The sequence below is a fragment of the Crotalus tigris genome, unplaced genomic scaffold (genome assembly GCF_016545835.1).
Source record: "Crotalus tigris isolate CLP2741 ecotype Arizona unplaced genomic scaffold, ASM1654583v1 scf7180000017937.1871474, whole genome shotgun sequence".
Classification (NCBI taxonomy): domain Eukaryota; kingdom Metazoa; phylum Chordata; class Lepidosauria; order Squamata; family Viperidae; genus Crotalus; species Crotalus tigris.
This window is the reverse complement of record NW_024096729.1, coordinates 1797981-1814828: the sequence shown is the minus strand read 5'-3', so window position 1 is coordinate 1814828 and position 16848 is coordinate 1797981. Positions and strand designations below refer to the sequence as shown.

The 16848-nt window shown below is 37.7% G+C and overlaps 1 protein-coding gene across 2 annotated transcripts in view; it reads left to right on the top strand.

Moving 5' to 3' along the window:
* Window positions 1–16848, top strand: part of AGK (acylglycerol kinase) — a 47939-nt gene that overhangs the window by 10126 nt on the left and 20965 nt on the right. For both annotated transcript variants that reach the window (XR_005556870.1, XM_039344786.1), the window contains exons 4-11: window positions 805–884; window positions 6847–6922; window positions 7451–7543; window positions 7894–7926; window positions 11677–11771; window positions 14083–14152; window positions 15270–15349; window positions 16671–16728. Coding sequence is in view for 1 of the 2 variants with exons in the window: in XM_039344786.1 (XP_039200720.1) it covers window positions 805–884; window positions 6847–6922; window positions 7451–7543; window positions 7894–7926; window positions 11677–11771; window positions 14083–14152; window positions 15270–15349; window positions 16671–16728 (585 nt within the window). In the remaining variant the exon portion in view is untranslated. The remainder of the gene's footprint in view (window positions 1–804; window positions 885–6846; window positions 6923–7450; window positions 7544–7893; window positions 7927–11676; window positions 11772–14082; window positions 14153–15269; window positions 15350–16670; window positions 16729–16848) is intronic.

The following is a 16848-nucleotide window of genomic DNA, read 5'->3' as shown; positions in this document are numbered from 1 at the left end:
TTTCTAATATGTATAATAAAAGTTCTATATCTGTGAGTGTCTATCATTGATAACCAAATGGAGGTTTATTTCTGAATTGCCCTCATATTTATCAAATTTAAGTACCCCCCCATCTCACTCTCAGAGAGGTCTAAACTAAAGTTGAATATGATATCTTGAACAAACACCTTAAAGATTAAAAACAGTTACAGCTGGGTTGATCCATGGGTGAACAAAATCCCCAATCCGTGGCTAATTAATACTTTTATGAATGACTAGAAGCATAGTGGCTCGCATGGTTAGGATGCTGGCTTGGAGGTTAGTAAGCCCACGTTCCAGACCCATGTGCTGCCGTGGGGTGAGGTGAGCTTTTGTCCTTCACTCCAGCATCTGCTGGGGACATGAAAGGAGCCTCCAACTGGGCCTCCCCTGGGCAACAGTGATGTCACCAGCTAATCCTTTCAACCTAGAAGCGCCTTGGAGCTTCTGACATGGATGTGATGTGATTAATGACTTTAATAATGATTTAAACAGCTGATTAATTTTCAGACTTCATTGCTTCATCTTTGTCCCCTGATATTTGTAAAATTGGACCTGGTTTTGAGTATGGAAAATAAAAACATCTGTGTTACTTAGCTAGGGGTTTAGAATTCAGAATATCTGAGGCACTTTTAGAAGTTGCTTGTTGCAAGTTTCCTTAAGTTCATTCCTTTCAGTGGGAAAGTAATGCAGTAATTACCAAAATAGAGTATTATTTTTCAATATCCAAATGAAAAATACTAATTATTCTGAAACAGTAAACCATCGGTTTCTCTTTATTATTAGGTATGGGGCAACCAAATTATTCCTTCCAATATGCAGATAAAGAAAGCAACAGTGTTTCTCAACCCTGCAGCTTGTAAAGGGTAAGATTCTTTATTCTTGTTGGTTTTCCTAATTTTTAAACCATATGACGAACAACTGAGGAACTGGATATGTCTAATGTTACAAAATGAAGGACTAGGGGTGATATGATAGCAGTGTTCTAGTATTTGAGTGGTTGTCACAGAGAAGAGGGGTTTGACCTATTCTCCAAAGCACATGAGGGCAGGACAAGAAGTAACGAGTAGAAGAGTATCCAACCTAGAACTAAAAAGGAATTTCCTGCTCTTGCCAGTGAGAACAATTAATCAGTGGAATGGCTTGCCACTAGAAGTTGTGGGTGCTCCATCACTGGAGGTTTTCAACAAGAGACCTGACAGCCATTTATCTGGAATGGTAGAGGGTCTTGACCAGGGAGCTGGACACTAGAAGATCTCCAAGATCCCTTCCAACTCCATTATTCTATGTTCTACCTTCTGAGTGAAAATGACAAGTGAACTGCCTATGACTTACTTAGTCAAGCTTCTTATATCATGTAATCCAAGCTTCCTATATCATGTAATCCAAGCTAACCTGGCTTGTTCCAGAGTCTTTTTTTATTTTGCATGACAAAAAATGTGTAGATACACAACTTCAGAGAGATGATTAGGTATGCTACTTGCAGAATAATTGGTTAGGATTGTTGGATAACTAAGACGTAAATATAACATGTCATATGCAAATGTAATAATACTCCAAATATTATTCCATACAAAATGGGTATACTACAAATATTCAGTTTCTTTTTTTAGACCAGGGGTCTGCAACCTTGACAACTTTAAGACCTGTGGACTTCAGTTCCCAGAATTCAAGTCTTAAAGTTGTCATCGTTGCAGACCCCCATCTTAGACTACTTCCAAAGAGCCCCTTGTGCAAAAACTGATTGTTCTTCCTTAATAAGTGGGATTGTAATTATTTTCTCCACTGCTGGAAATGTTGCTTTTTTCCCCCTGTTACACTTGCACAATTTTTTGGGGTGGGGAAGAAAGCCCAATTCATTTAAGAGATAATTTGAAAAAGGAGCCACTCCAGGGCAGCTGTGCTTGTATGGACCCATAGCAGCTGCTTGCACATCCTCCCACCCCCGGCAGCACCCATCTCTGCCCCAGTTGCACTCATGGCACATTGAAGCAGCCATTTTACCCACTCATCACAACATAGACTTGCAACTTCCTGCCAGCTTCCCGACTGACTTTATTGGAAGCTGGCAGGGTTAGACTCCTCACTTAATGATGTGCAGTAATTGCTTAACAGCTCAATGAGAATGTCTGGGATTTGTTGTCGCTAAGCAATATAGTCACGTGACATTGCACTTTATGACCCTATTGCTTAGTGATGGAAATTCCAGGCCCAATAACAATTGTTCACCAAGGATTATCTATAGAAGATTTTTGAAAACTTCTATGTAAGCAAAGAACTTCATAGCAAATGAATTGATAGAGCTCAGATAGTTCTTCTGATTTCCTAGCTTTTAGAATATCAGTATCTTTATTTGTGATCAACAAGAGAAAACAGTCCATTATATTCTAGAGAATGATTCCTTTGCAGGTGTAAACCCAAATATAATTTGAAGCTACATAGCCAGGAGCAGGATTCAAAATCATACTTATCATATTCTGTGATTGTACAAATTCGGACAAAGCAGCTTTTTACTTTGGGCTCATATTTTCTCGGCCACCACTGCTCAGACTTCTGTTTTTGTTCTACAGTTTGCCAGTTTTCTCTATTTTCCAGCAGATTGATTGACTGATTGCCTTTATATCCCTCTTTATATTTGATTGACTGATTGCCTTTATATCCCTCTGAAACTACAAGGTAATTTGGGTGCCTACACTAATTTTATCCCAAAAATAGCTCTATGGCATGAGTTAGGTTGAGAGATAGTGATTGGCCTAAAGGCACCCTGGGAGCTCTGAGATCAAGCACCTGGTAGTACATGGCTATCTGTAATCTTGGATCCACTGGTTATCTATTTTAATTTATTGGCTCTGCATAAAATTAAATGCCCACACAATCCATGTTGTCATCAAGATTATCATTGTAAAAGATGTAGAAAGTATGACTTAAAAATAAATAGGTTGACTGAAAAATATTTCTGAAGTCAAAATTTGCCTGATTTATTCGTAAGTTTTCACTACAGAGTCTCCTGGATATTTTTTGTTTCTTTTTTTCATATAATTAAACCATTTCTAAACTGCCATTGTATAACATTCATTTAGGGCTCTGAATGGAATAATATTCTTAGAAACTGTATCTTCTGGGTTTTTTGGTGCAACAGGGATAACCAAAAATAAATCATGTAAATGCAATAGCAGAATAATCAAAAATAGATTATGTAAATGCAGTGGCAGAATAAGAAAAATAAATTATGCAAATGCAATCGCTCTAAACATTTCTATCTCTAATCCTAAGAATCTCTCAGTCATATAAAGTGGCTATTTCTATGCAAGTGAGTTTGAAGAAAGATAATATAGTCTCTTAGCAGCTGAATGAGTGACTCATCCTAAGGAACACTCAAGTAAAATAATGCTATATTCAAGCCTTCTTTACTGTGTTCTTCAGTTGTTGTTTCCAGGCTTTCCAGAAAGCCTTTCTCTTGATTAAGTATTCCATGAATCCGTTGTATTATATTGCAGGCACCTAAATTGCTGTATTACTGATTGATTCTCTATTTTGGTTCATGAGCTGACTGCCTGCGTCCTACCAATTTAGCTCTCCTTTGGATTATAAGTGTTTTAAGAATCAATCCATACATTCATTACATGAAGGTTTGTAGTACCTTGGATACTTTTTTGCTGACATGCTGTACTTCTGGAATGCCCTCTCTTATCTAACAAGTCTGCAGAACTTTCCAAAGTTGTGACTATTTTTTTTTCATAACAATGATTTTTCATCACAATCTCTGTGAATCATGCACAAGGGTATGGCATCTGTGCAGACGCCCGTCAGAATAATTTCTAGCTGAGTCTGGCCATTACATGCAAGTGTAGGTTTTGTTTCCACTCACTTCCTTTTCACTTGCTACAAGCAGTTGTACTGTTGGGAATCAAAATTAGCTAAATTTCTCTTCCCATCTTTTTTCTTCTTCAGCATCTTCCATACCTCTTTTGTAGTCTACTTTTTTTGCCCTGGAGATTCAGTTGGCTGTGACAAGTCCTCTCCATCAATTCTGTCTAGTAGCTGTTAAAGTTTTTGTTGGGAAAATATAGTTTCCTGTTTCCCTCACCTTCCTGCTAATAAAAAAGATCTAACGCTGGTGTTCCACAATGAGTTAGTTTGCTTTTCAAAACAAATCAACCCAGCAAGTACATAAGTGATTATACTGTCACTTTTATTGCAGGTTCTGTAGCTTTACACAGAGAAACCTGAGATCTCTCCCAGAAAATCTGAACAAATATTCAAGATCTTCCCTTTGAATGATAGGAATGATACCCTAGAATTATGCATGGGAAAGTACCATATCAGTCAGTATCCGAGATGCTGACTTGCCCAATGTTCCTGTACTAGCAGACGTTTTTCTTATCAACTTATCTATATGATAGACCAGTAGTGGCGAACCTATGGCACGGGTGCCAGAAGCGGCACTCAGAGCCCTCTCTGTGGGCATGCACACCGTCGCCCCAGTCCTCGGCCTTCAGCTGGGTTTTATAAAACCTTTTCGCTTTAGGCCTCTGCCGCCGTGTGCAAAAAAAAAAGGTTCAATCAATCAGTCAATTTCAACTTCTCGTGGGAAATAAAAGATCTTGCAAAGTTGGAATTCATTGATTGAACCTTTTAGTCCCACCCAGTCTGCCGTTACCACCACAGCCACGCCCAGCCAATGGGCCACATACACCCGGTACTCGATGATGCATAAGTGGGTTTTGGGTTGCAGTTTGGACACTCGGACTCTAAAAGGTTTGCCATCATTGTGATAGACTGTACCACTGAATTTCATAGTCATCCTTTGAAGCAAGGCAAGTACAAGAAAGAAATATGGAGTTTATAAACATTGCTTATAAACTCTGTACTTGCATTCTGTACCGAATATGTTTGTTAACTCAGAAAATTTGACCATTGGTAGATGTTGGTATTGGCAAGAATGCAAGATTTCTGTAATTTTTTTCCAGCTTTTTGCTACATGGAAGGTATTTATGTTTTTGAGTCAGAACTATAGAGAGAAAGGCATGTGCAACTCAGCTCAAAAGTTTGTTAACAGGTTAAATAAATCAGAATCAGTGCAGTTGCTAAGTGAATCATGTGGTCAGATCTGGTGAATCATTAAGAGAATCTGGCTTTTGCCATTGACTTGACTTGTTGGAACCTAGCTGGCAAGATTGCAAATGGTGATCCTGGGATTGACCCCAGGAACTGCAAACATCATAAATATATGCTGGTTTGCCAAGCATTCAAATTTTGATCACGTGACTGTGGGGATGCTGCAATGGTCGTAAGTGTGAGGACTGGTTGTAAGTCATATTTTTCAGTGCCATTGTAACTTTGAATGATCCCTAAATGAATGGTTGTAAGGCAAGGACTACCTGCAAAAGGTATTTTAATGAGGCATCTGTGCAGGAGTCTTATGATAAGACTAGATAAAATGATAAGAGTTAGTTATTTTTTGCATTTCTGAATTGCCCATCTCTCTCAAAGAGAGACTGATGTCAGAGAAAGATTTTATTAGGACACCAATTCTGGTCTTCGTTGCCTTTTCTAATATGACCGGTTTTAGCATTTGGCTACTAAAATGTGCCAAAATCCTTCCCAACCAATTAGTTAAAAGACAATGAAAATGGGGAGAACTCTAAATTTTGTTCTGAAGCTTCAGCAAAAATTTAAATGGGCTATACATTGTGCACATCTCACATCTGTGTTATCTGTATTGCCCCTGCGGTTGACATTTAAAATATTGTCTACTTAGCTAAACTGAAAATTTAACCTAACTTCTTAAGAATAGGAGAGACATCTCACATCATCATATTTAAGAGTATCTAATCTTCATTTTAAACTAATGAAAAGTAGTACAGTAACACAGAGAGGGTATTGTTTTAGGACTAGGAAGATCCACATTCAAATCGGCTTATATAGGAAGATTACTGAATGACTTTGGGCATTCACTCTGTCTTATCTCCCATCAAGATGTTTACTAGGATAAAATTGTGTGGACTTTGGGGAGAGGAAGTGAAGGACCAGATATGGTGTCCTAAGATGCACTTTTGTTTTCTTCCATTCAACCCCTCCAGCTTTCTTGGCAAGGTTTTTCATAAGTGGTTTGCTATTGTCATCTTCCTAGGTATGAGAGAAAGTGATTAGCCCAAGGTCACCTAGATGGCTTTGTGCCTAAGACAGGACTAGAACTCACAATCTCCCAGTTTCAAGCCTGATGTTTTAATTACTACATGAAACTGATTCTCTAAGACAGGGGTCTCAATCCCCAGTCCGTGGACCGGTACTGGGCGGCGGCATGCCAACAACTGGTCTGCACAAACAAGCAAAGCCCCATCTGTGGAATGCAGGCAGCACACAAAACCACGCACTCTCCGGTCTGTGGAATAACCTTTTTCCACGGAACCGGTCCCTGGTGCCCAAAAGGTAAGATACACTTAGGACAGGATAAAACCATAATTTAATAAATAAAGTATATATTGTTTGATGTCATCATTGCCTGATATATTTCTTTATTAATCTCTTTTCCCACAGATTTGTTTTTATTGATGGGAAATGTGAATTACAGGCATTTTAGAGCTATAGATGGATGACTCATTTTACATATAAAAAGAAATGTCAAATAGCTACTGGGTTTAACTGATAAAACAAGATTAGTTCTCTTAGATGATGGCTTCTGTTTGGTTTCCTTGGCTGCTAGATTTTGCTAGTGACATATTGCATATTGCATTTATTATTATTATTAAGAATTTGACATTTCTGCTTTAACACAACTGATTTGAATAAAAACCTCATACATTATCTGCACTTTTTCCTTTCTAGCAAAGCCAGGACTCTTTTTGAAAAGAATGCAGCCCCAATTCTCCACTTATCTGGTCTGGATGTGACTGTGGTAAAGGTAAAGACTAAAGAGAGTTTTGCAGTGTCTCTTCCTGGAAAAAAAAAAATTCCTCTTTTGGTATATTTTAGCCACAACCCAGTTTTTCCTAGGAGAAAAGGGAAAATAAATCCTCTAGTTGATAATTACTATTTTTTTAAAAATAAATCATATCTTTTTAAGGAAAAAGCTAAGTCTTTAATTTTTAAGGATAGATATAATATAGTATTGTGGCATATCAGTTATTTATCGCAACATGCAGGCAGAAGAGTTGGTATGTCTTCTTTAAGAAGCAGAATACATCCCCACATCAGAATTGCTACGAAGTATTTGAGATTGGTTAAGAATGGTATTTTGGCTCTTTCAGAATATATTCATTTGGAAGGCATGAGTTTGGTGATGAGGGTGTTAAAAATGAAAGGAAGGGAAAAGGTGAAATTGTTAAACTGTTCTGAGTTAGTATTGTGAAGGTTGTATAAAGAATATATTGCATGGCTTTTCATTTGAAGCAGAAGAGTTTTAAATGCAATGTGTTTCTTGTTAACTCAGACAGATTATGAAGGGCAAGCAAAGAAGTTGTTGGAACTGATGGAAAACACTGATATGATCATCATTGCAGGTGGAGATGGAACAGTGCAAGAGGTACTGTGAGATTTTTTTCCTACCCATCTTTTCTCCAGCACCTAATCTATACTGAAAAGAGAAAAACTTTTAATTTTTTATCGTAAGTTATAATCTTAATATATGGAAGCTTTGGGTGATTGTAAACTTTTATCATTAGAAGAGATTATCTGCTCTCTAAGTCTGCAGATTATCTCAACGTATGGGCTCACATAGACAAGACATGTTCAGAAACTCTTCTTCATGTGTGTGCATATTTGTGTTTAAATGATACACCAAGTAAAGCCTTCCTTCCTTCCTTCCTTCCTTCTTTCCTTCCTTCCTTCCTTCCTTCCTTCCTTCCTTCCTTCCTTCCTTTTCTTTCTTTTTAGGTTATAACTGGGCTCCTCCGAAGAGCAGATGAGGTAAGGTATATTTTTCTAGTGCAAATTTAATTTCAAAATTCTAGGCATTCTGTAATTTTTATAGTCAGTAGTTATTACTTGTTAATGTTAAATTGTAAGCCCTACTAATTTCTTGGTGTTTCATCTAGCTTTTCATCAGTTGTACCTGAACTGGTAAATTTGTACCCTGTCTTCCTGATTCTGAATGATGGAAGTGGAGGCTGTTACCATCGAATTCCGTTCCACATGTGAGGGAGAATGCGAATGGAGTCCAGATGCTTATATTTCTATATGCAGAAGCATCGCTTTTATATGAGCCATCATCTTCACTTTGAAATGAAACAAAGTGGAAACCTATTTATTATCTTATGGAAAATTAGCCTTCTGTTTTGAAGTGGATCAGCTTTTGATAACTAAATATAACAGAATCACAGAATATCTCATTGTCCTCAAGAGAAATTTATAATCAGAACAGGAAGCTACCATACAGGCGGATCATAGTGAAACAAAGTGGTTCCAGATTGGCAAAGGAATGTAACAAGGCTGCATCTTCTCCCCTAATTTAACTTATATGCTGAATATATATTAAGGGAATCTGGATTGGAATTTTACTGAGTGACTTCCACTTCTAATATGTCAAGAGAAACTTAAGGATATATGGCTTTATATCAAGAATTTCAGCTTATGTATTAACATAACTTATTCCGTGTTTTACTAGAATTTTCCCCTCCCCCCCCCCAACAAAAAGGAGGAGGCATTTTAATGATTCAGTCAAATATTTGAAGGATCATTATCAACTAGACCAGTGGTTCTCAACCTGTGGGTCGGGACCCCATTTGGGGTCGAACGACCATTTCACGGGGGTCGCCAAACAACGCAGTCCACCATTTTTTTCCCCTTTTCCTTAGCTGTGCTACTCCCTTTTATTCTATTGGCTTTTGAAAGCCAATAGAATAGACTCTCTTGAATAGATTCTAATTCTATTGGCTTTCAAAAGCCAACAGGAATTGTCCAGGCTGTCTCTACCCTGCTGAGCCCGCCAAAAGTCCCATTCTGCAAACGGTGCTGCACCAGTTGAGTAATCCTCGACTTACGACCGGTTGAGTAGTCCTCAACTTATGACCGGTCGGGGGTCGCGGCATTAAAAAGGTTGAGAACCACTGAATTAGAACTACACAGTTGCTGTGTAGAGGTATGATCAATGGAGAGACACAATTATATTTCAGAATTTATGCAAGCAATTGCGTTTCAGTTTTAAAAAAAGCTTTATAGTTGAAAAAAAAATTGGCCAAAAGGTATAGCATGTTGGATACGTTCACCACCTTGAGTTATATGTAAATATAATAAAGGCAGGATACAAATAATTAAATAAATTATGTTGTGGCAGCTTACCAAAGACCATTATGAAGTCCTTCCATCTATTCCACATTACCCACACAGTGAAAACATTCTTGGATAAATAAATAATAGGTCAGTGATAGAGTGACAGAGAATATGTTTCTTATCACTCCAGCACTGTTTCACACTTGAAAAGTATTTACTTTGTATATCTGGATTGCCATCAATGGCAGGATTACACAACAACTCTTTGTGTCTTGAGAACGGTATGATAAGAAACAGCATGGCATCCTTTTGGATAGGTCCTATTCTTTCTATTGCATTATTACAGTGCTAAAGTGAGATTCAAGTGGCAGTAAAAAAACATTTTTAAGGTATAAAACAATCTTCATTAGGTAGCTTTAATGGCTTTAGTGCAAGTTAGTATCTACTTTAATTTACCAATGATTATAGGATGATCTTAAAAAGTGAGGATTATCGTTTCAATAAGCTTGATCAGAGTTTGCATCAGCACAAACTAATTTTGTTTGGTGCTTACATGTTCTTGATGCTATATGATAAGAGGTGATACATATTCTTCTCACTATCCCAGCCACTTGGAAAATGTATCTTTTCTCCTATTTCTGTGAAAGTACTAGATTATACATTGTCACTGGTTAATAACTTCCTCCACATCTTTTTCTTCTTCAAACTTTTTTATTAATTTTCTATTATTACATTTGATTAGTGCTTAATAAACATCATGTTGTCTGGGTTAATTTGTTTGCTTAATAACACAAGTTACATTCTTAGTCTCTACCCCTTTTTTCCAACGATTGATAAAATAAATTCCACGTTTGAAAATATTCTGTATCTTCTTTCTCTTTGATCTTCAATGTAAGTCTGTCCATTTCAGCACAGTCCAATATATTCTTGATTATCTCTTCCTCTAGTGGTGTTTCTTCATTCTTCCCGTGCTGAGCAAATACAGATCTTACTTTTTTTTTAAAGTATTTCTCATAAATGTTCATTCAATTTTTTCAACTGTACCTTGTATAATAAAATGTCATAATGTTATTTCAGTGTAGCCCAAAACTAATGCTGCACAATGGTATTCTGCAAATGCTGCAGGTCCTAGTCCATGTAACATCCTATCTAATTAACTCCCTGGTCAGAAAAACAAGAAATCCAGACTCCCGTTGTGAGGTAGGAGGAGAAAGTCAATTGAGGAAGGGGACTGCAGTAGAGAACTTAATAATAGAAAAATGTGTAGGCAGAAATCATGAAAAACCATAATGAAATAAATTAGATTTTTGAGAAAGGGTGCTGCAAGCTGCAACAATCTGCAGAGATTCAGGATACTGTGGTTACATGGTTATTAAACTTGATTTGCTATAACTTAGCTATAACTCTTCAAAGAGCACAGCTTATGACACTATAAGGGGACTTACAACAGTTCATTTAGTGACCATTCGAAGTTACAACAGCATTGAATGACCATTTTTCACACTTACGACCACTGCAGCATCCCATAATCAAATGATCAAAAATTTAGATGCTTCACCACTGACTCATATGACAGTTGTCATGTGATCCCCTTTGGCAACTTTCTGACGAGCAAAGTCAATGGGGAAGCCAGATTCACTTAACAAGCGTGTTACTAACAACTGCAGTGATTCACTTAACAAATGTGGCAAGAAAAGTCGTAAAATGGGACAAAACTCACTTAACAAATTTCCTCACTTAGCACCATAAATTTTGGGCTCTGTTGTGGTCATAAGTTGAGAACTACTTGTATATCCAGAGAAATCAGGACTGCATTTGAAACTTCAAATTCTAAGCCATGATTCATCATGTGATTTTTTTTCTTTTCTTTTTAATCAAATCACTTCTGTATCCATACTGTGTCCCCTTCTGTTCTTTCCCTCTTCTCCAGTTGGCAGAGATAAAGAACCATTTGTAAATGTATGTGTTTAAAAAGAGTTGGTTAATTGTATATTCATGTTCAACCAGTTTGATTGCCAGGGTGCTGCTGAACTTTCTTTTTACTGGGAAAGATGCTTTGAATTACAGTGTTTATTTCTGTCTCTACTTTGCTTGGAGACCAACAAGGCATAAATGTTTCCTCTATGGCCCAGATGCTACCTTCCACTTTATTATCGATAGCTGGTTCCTAATGGAATCATATGTTGATTAGGGCCTGTGTGCCAGCTTTTCATAACAATGCGCCTAATGATTACCAAAGCCTTCTTTGGAACCAATTAACACTTGGAGGGCTGTCAAAATAATCCATTATTCTGAGCCATTCTTTGCTACAGTCTCTCAGGAAGTGCCTGCCTGTTCCATTCCATGGAGAAAAAGTGGAGAGGGGGGAGATAATATTTAGCAAAATTGTGCTCCATGAAAAAGGGAGTTGAATTAAGTTGATGCAACTTGTTTTGTTCTTGTTCCCAGGCAGTTTTCAGTAAAATTCCCATTGGATTCATTCCTCTTGGAAAGAGCAGCACTTTAAGTCATACACTTTATACTAAGAATGATAACCAAGTCCAGTAAGTATGACATTGAAAATCCATTTACTTTTTCAGTACTTAAAACAGTATATTTCATTTTTAATCTATTTGTATTTTAAAAAGTGTTTTTCAGATACAGTGTATGGACTCTGTTACTTTTCTAGCAATATTATGAAATCTGTTGCTCTGAAAGTGTGCCTATCTGTTGCTTAATGAAGATACAAATCTCCATCTGAACAGCTTAAGATTTATTATGAAGATCACACAAAGCGATAATGCACTCTATTTGGTTTTTGCTTGACATATTTTACAAAACCAATCCCTCCTTCCATCGCTCTGATCCCAGCTTGGTGATCTTGCTGAAGCCCTTCTCAAGCTAATGCTGCTGAAGGCCACTTCTTTTTGTAATAAGGCTGATGCCATTCATGATTTGATTAGGGATAAAGAGAGTACTACTGACATAGGTGAATAAAGATGGAGGGAGATGTATGAAAAAGATCCACCTGATTTCCATATATTGCATCAGCTTCAACTCCCAAGATGTCAGTGTAGGAGAATGACTCTTCTCTATCAGGCAACGCTGACAGACACTTGGACTCAGATGATCTGATGTTAGATTGGGAAGACTTAGAACAAGCTGGGGATGCTTGTGTTGTCTGCGCCTTTCAGCTGTATAGTGGCATCCCTGCCTAACTATTCAATCTCACCTCTGGATTGATGGCTGAGGCACCTAGGCTGATAGGTTGGGTGATTTCAATCTGCTGTCCCTAGAGTTATTGTGAGAAAGTTTAGGACTTCAAGGCAGCCACCACAGCAACAGTGAGCTTGTCCAAATAATCACAGGCCCAATGTGTTGGGAATTGGGGAAAAACCATTAAGTTTGGTTTAAATGTCAGAGCAACTCAATGTTGACATGGTCATGGTCCATTGGTGGGAAAAAGATACAGGTCACTTCTGGGTGACTATGGGGTTGGCTGATGCCACACACATGGAGACATATCAGCCTTGCAAGATAGTCCAGACAGGAAGCACACCTTAAATATACTACCTCTGCTTTATTGTAATGTTACATTAACAGAAATTTGCAAGTCTGTAAGTATATCTCTCTCCACCTTTGTAATCCAATTTCTAAGACATTTGCCACAGACCTGTTTTTTTTTTCCTATGGACTCAGCTGCTGCTTGTCTGACCATTGTCTGGTTTTGAATCTTCCTCTTGTCCCTCAAGGGCATTCCCACATACCATTACAAGAAAAGAGCAATTAAATTGGTTCACACCAGGCCTTGGGTTTGACGGGTTTCCCAGCAATTGGAGGGTATTTCTGTCTGGAGCCTACTGATATTTAAAATAGGGAGGCATCAAGGCCTCTTAATAGGATTCTTCCTGAGTGGCCTTCCCTTTGTGTTGATCATGAGGTTGTCCTTGGTTTTTTTGAATTCTGGAAAATAAGATGCCAATGAAGATGCCTAGAGAAACAGTCCCAAAAGTGTTTTTTTCACAAGGTAACTGGACTTTCTTGTTTTTTCTTTGAAGACGTTTTACTTCTCATCCAAGAAGCTTCTTCAGCTCTGACTGGATGGTGGGAAATGGCAGGGTTTATACTCCTTGCAGATAGCTGGTCATTTGCATTCTTTTAGTCAGTCGTTGAAGCCCCTGGAGACTTACCTATGTCGTCAGAGTCACTTGAGTAGTGCAAATGGGGCTTAAATGTTAAAAAATGCAAATGACCAGCTTTCTATAGGGAGTATAAATCCTGCCATTCCTACCATCCAGTCAGAGCTGAAGAAGTTTTTTGGATGAGAAGCGAAACATCTTCAAAGGAAAAAGAAGAAAGTCCAGCTGCCTCGTGAAAAAAGCACCTTTGGGACAACCATGACCTGGATGACTGAGAATCTCCATAGACATCTACGGAAATAGTGCTAATGTAAGTCCAGTTAGACTCAAGAAAGAAGCAGTCTCCAATTCCCAATCCTTTCAAACATTCCAGAGTGATAGTGAAGTTCAAGATATTGAAGTTCACCAAACCATTTTGCAAAACTAGAAAGTTTGCAGTCCTTACCTACCACATAATGGTAGGTGTTAAGTTCCAACACCTTTATTTGTTTGCTTGTTTGTTCAAATATATTAGCAGGCAATTCTAGAAGATACTAGGTTAGGAGATGCTAATTATATCAGGCTTGGCTGACAATTACTTGAGCCTAAGGCCATCAACACTGATAGCAAACTTTTCAGCATAACACTTTTCCAGTAATGCTTTACAAGATGTTTTAACTGGAGATAGATTTTACTATGTGTAAGGACTATACACCATTGCTTGACTTCTATATTATTCTCTATTTTTTTTCTTAAGGTGTATCACTGATGCCACATTGTCCATACTGAGAGGAGAGACTGTTCAACTTGATGTATTGCAGATCAAGGTAGCAATATTTCATCTGCAAATGTTATATTTTTGGAAAGTTATTTTTGTTTCTACACCTGCAAATTCTTATTTTGGGTCATATGCCATTGTGATTACTTATTTGTCAGTTAACATAAAATAGCTTTTTAAAGATCTAGAAAAGAAATATATTGCAAAGGAATTATTAAGGCATGCTTAAAATACTATTATAATGCTATATATATATATAGTCTCTAATTATGCTAAAAATTAGGGAAAAAAACATCATGCTCTGATGATGTCGGTAGTGTTGACCAACGAAAGGCTCAGCTTTTAATTAAACAGTTTTGTTTTTAGTATTATCCTGATGTTCGGATTATTTTATGTATATATGAAAAATACAGTTGCCTTCACATAGATAGCATAAAGTATTTGATTGGTTATTTAGCTAGGCCAGTGGTTCTCAACCTGTGGGTCGGGACCCCATTTGGGGTCGAACAACCATTTCATGGGGGTCGCCAAACAAGGCTGTCCGCCATTTTTTCCCCCCTTTTCTTTGGCCACGCCCCTGGCACCTGGTGATGTATAAGTGGTTGGGGGTCACCACAACGTGGGGAACTGTATTATGGGGTCACGGCATTAGAAAGGTTGAGAACCACTGAGCTAGGCAATTCTGCTTTTAATTTTTTGGTTTTTGATTCAGATAACTTTGTCCACTGCCGAAACCCACAATGATTTCACTCTGTGAAACATATCTGGCTATCTTTAGCTTACCTGCTTCATACAGTGAAAATAGTAGCCTGAGAGGGAAGGGAAGGAGCAAAGAGGAGAAAGAAGAGGAAGAGAATCCTTTTATTTCAGCTAGGCACATCAAGCAAAGTTGCTAAATAATCCATGTTGCTTTTTTCTCACAAAATTAAATGGCACCCGGTTGAAAAGATGGAGCTAAAACCCAATTTGCATTAATTTATTATAATTTATCATTCTTTTCTATTGGACTTGCCAAGGTAACATAGAATGGTCAGTATTTTTATTTGCATAAAAGCCATACATATTTATTTTGCTGATGCTAGTATCACTAGATTAATGTAATGTAAAGGTCTGGCTGCCTCTGTATAAAACAAGATTTCTGTTTTTGTGTTTTCCTTTATGGAAAGGGGAAGAAAGAACAGCCAGTATTTGCTGTAAACGGCTTACGGTGGGGGTCTTATAGAGATGCTGGAGCAAAAGTCAGCAAGTAAGTAAATATTTGCCTCGAGCCTGTATTTGTGTCTATCTTTTCTCCTGTATGTTACTTCCATTGAGACACTGTTCCAAATTTATTGTTACCAATATATTCTAGCCCAAGTAGCTGAAAGATTTCTGTTACCTCTGGTTCCCATTCCAGGGCTCTGTAGCTCTGATTATTGATTCCTTCTTATCAAGGCATTGCTCTTTCCTCTCTTGAGAAAGAGTTTGAGTGATAGCATTTTACTAAGAGCTTGCCTAACTCATAGACAGCTACTTGACATAGACTGGGTGACATGGATTTGTGGTTTCTACTATGTATCTGTAATCACAAAACCATCTGGTATCCATTGATCATCCATGGTCAATTTTTGAACCAGACAGGATTGATAATGATATATAGTCACCCATACAATATAGGAGTGAGAGGCTATAGGTGTCACATGGAAACTCATACAGAGTTGTACATGTATGTACAGCTTATCTGAATGGTTATCTCTCTCCCAGGACTGAGATGTACAGTTCACTACTGTTTTCCTCCCTAAGTTCAACTCTGAAGAAATAGGTGCTTCCTTTCTAGTGAGCTATCTTGTGTTTAGCCTGTGATAACTTTTGATTTGCGGTAGATGTGGGAAGGGGCACAATAGGCTGCTTTTAGAATTGATGTAAGGACATTGTATATTTGTATGTAGGTTGATTATGTGAATCTTCTGAGAGGCAGATTCAAACGGTTGTTTTTTGTTTTTGTTCTATTTTAGTGTACTTTTTTCCTGAACGTCTCTTAACTCTTACACTTTTTAGAAGCTGATTAAAGTTTTCAGATATGAATGCACCTTGTATGGTTTCTGCAGCCGGAAGTCACCATCTCAGTACCCTTGCTTAGTAAGAAGTAAAAGCAGGATGGAAAACCTCATTCTGTACCAGTAGTATAGAAATAGCAATATGTCAGTGATTCTCAACATTGGCGACTTTAAGATCTGTGGACTTCAACTCCCAGAATTCCCCAGCCAGCAGAGCTGACTGAGGAATTCTGGGAGTTAAAGTCCACAGAGATTGAGAAACACTGCAATATGCAATTAAGTACTATAGTTCAGGGGACTAGGTTGGGTATGACATGTTAGACTGCTATATTCAGATGACCTCTAGACAAGCCAGATTTTACCAAGCCACATCTGCATTAGCATGAAGCCAGAACCAATTGCACTATTCTTTTTTATTGTCTCATTATTGTGTACAGGTGTAACAAATGTTTTTAAAATAAAAATTGTGTTAAAATGCTAATTGCTTTCTTTAGATCTCAGTTTCACTTTTATTGTTTTGTTATGTTCCAGATATTGGTATCTTGGGCCTCTGAAAATCCAGGCAGCCCATTTTTTTAACACATTAAAGGTAAAGGGACTCTAGTATCAATCACCCATTTTTATTTTTATTATTGTTGTTGTTGTTTTTGTTGTTGTTAATATTGCCGTGTTTCCCCGAAAGTAATTTTTTTTTATTTTGGGGGGGTGG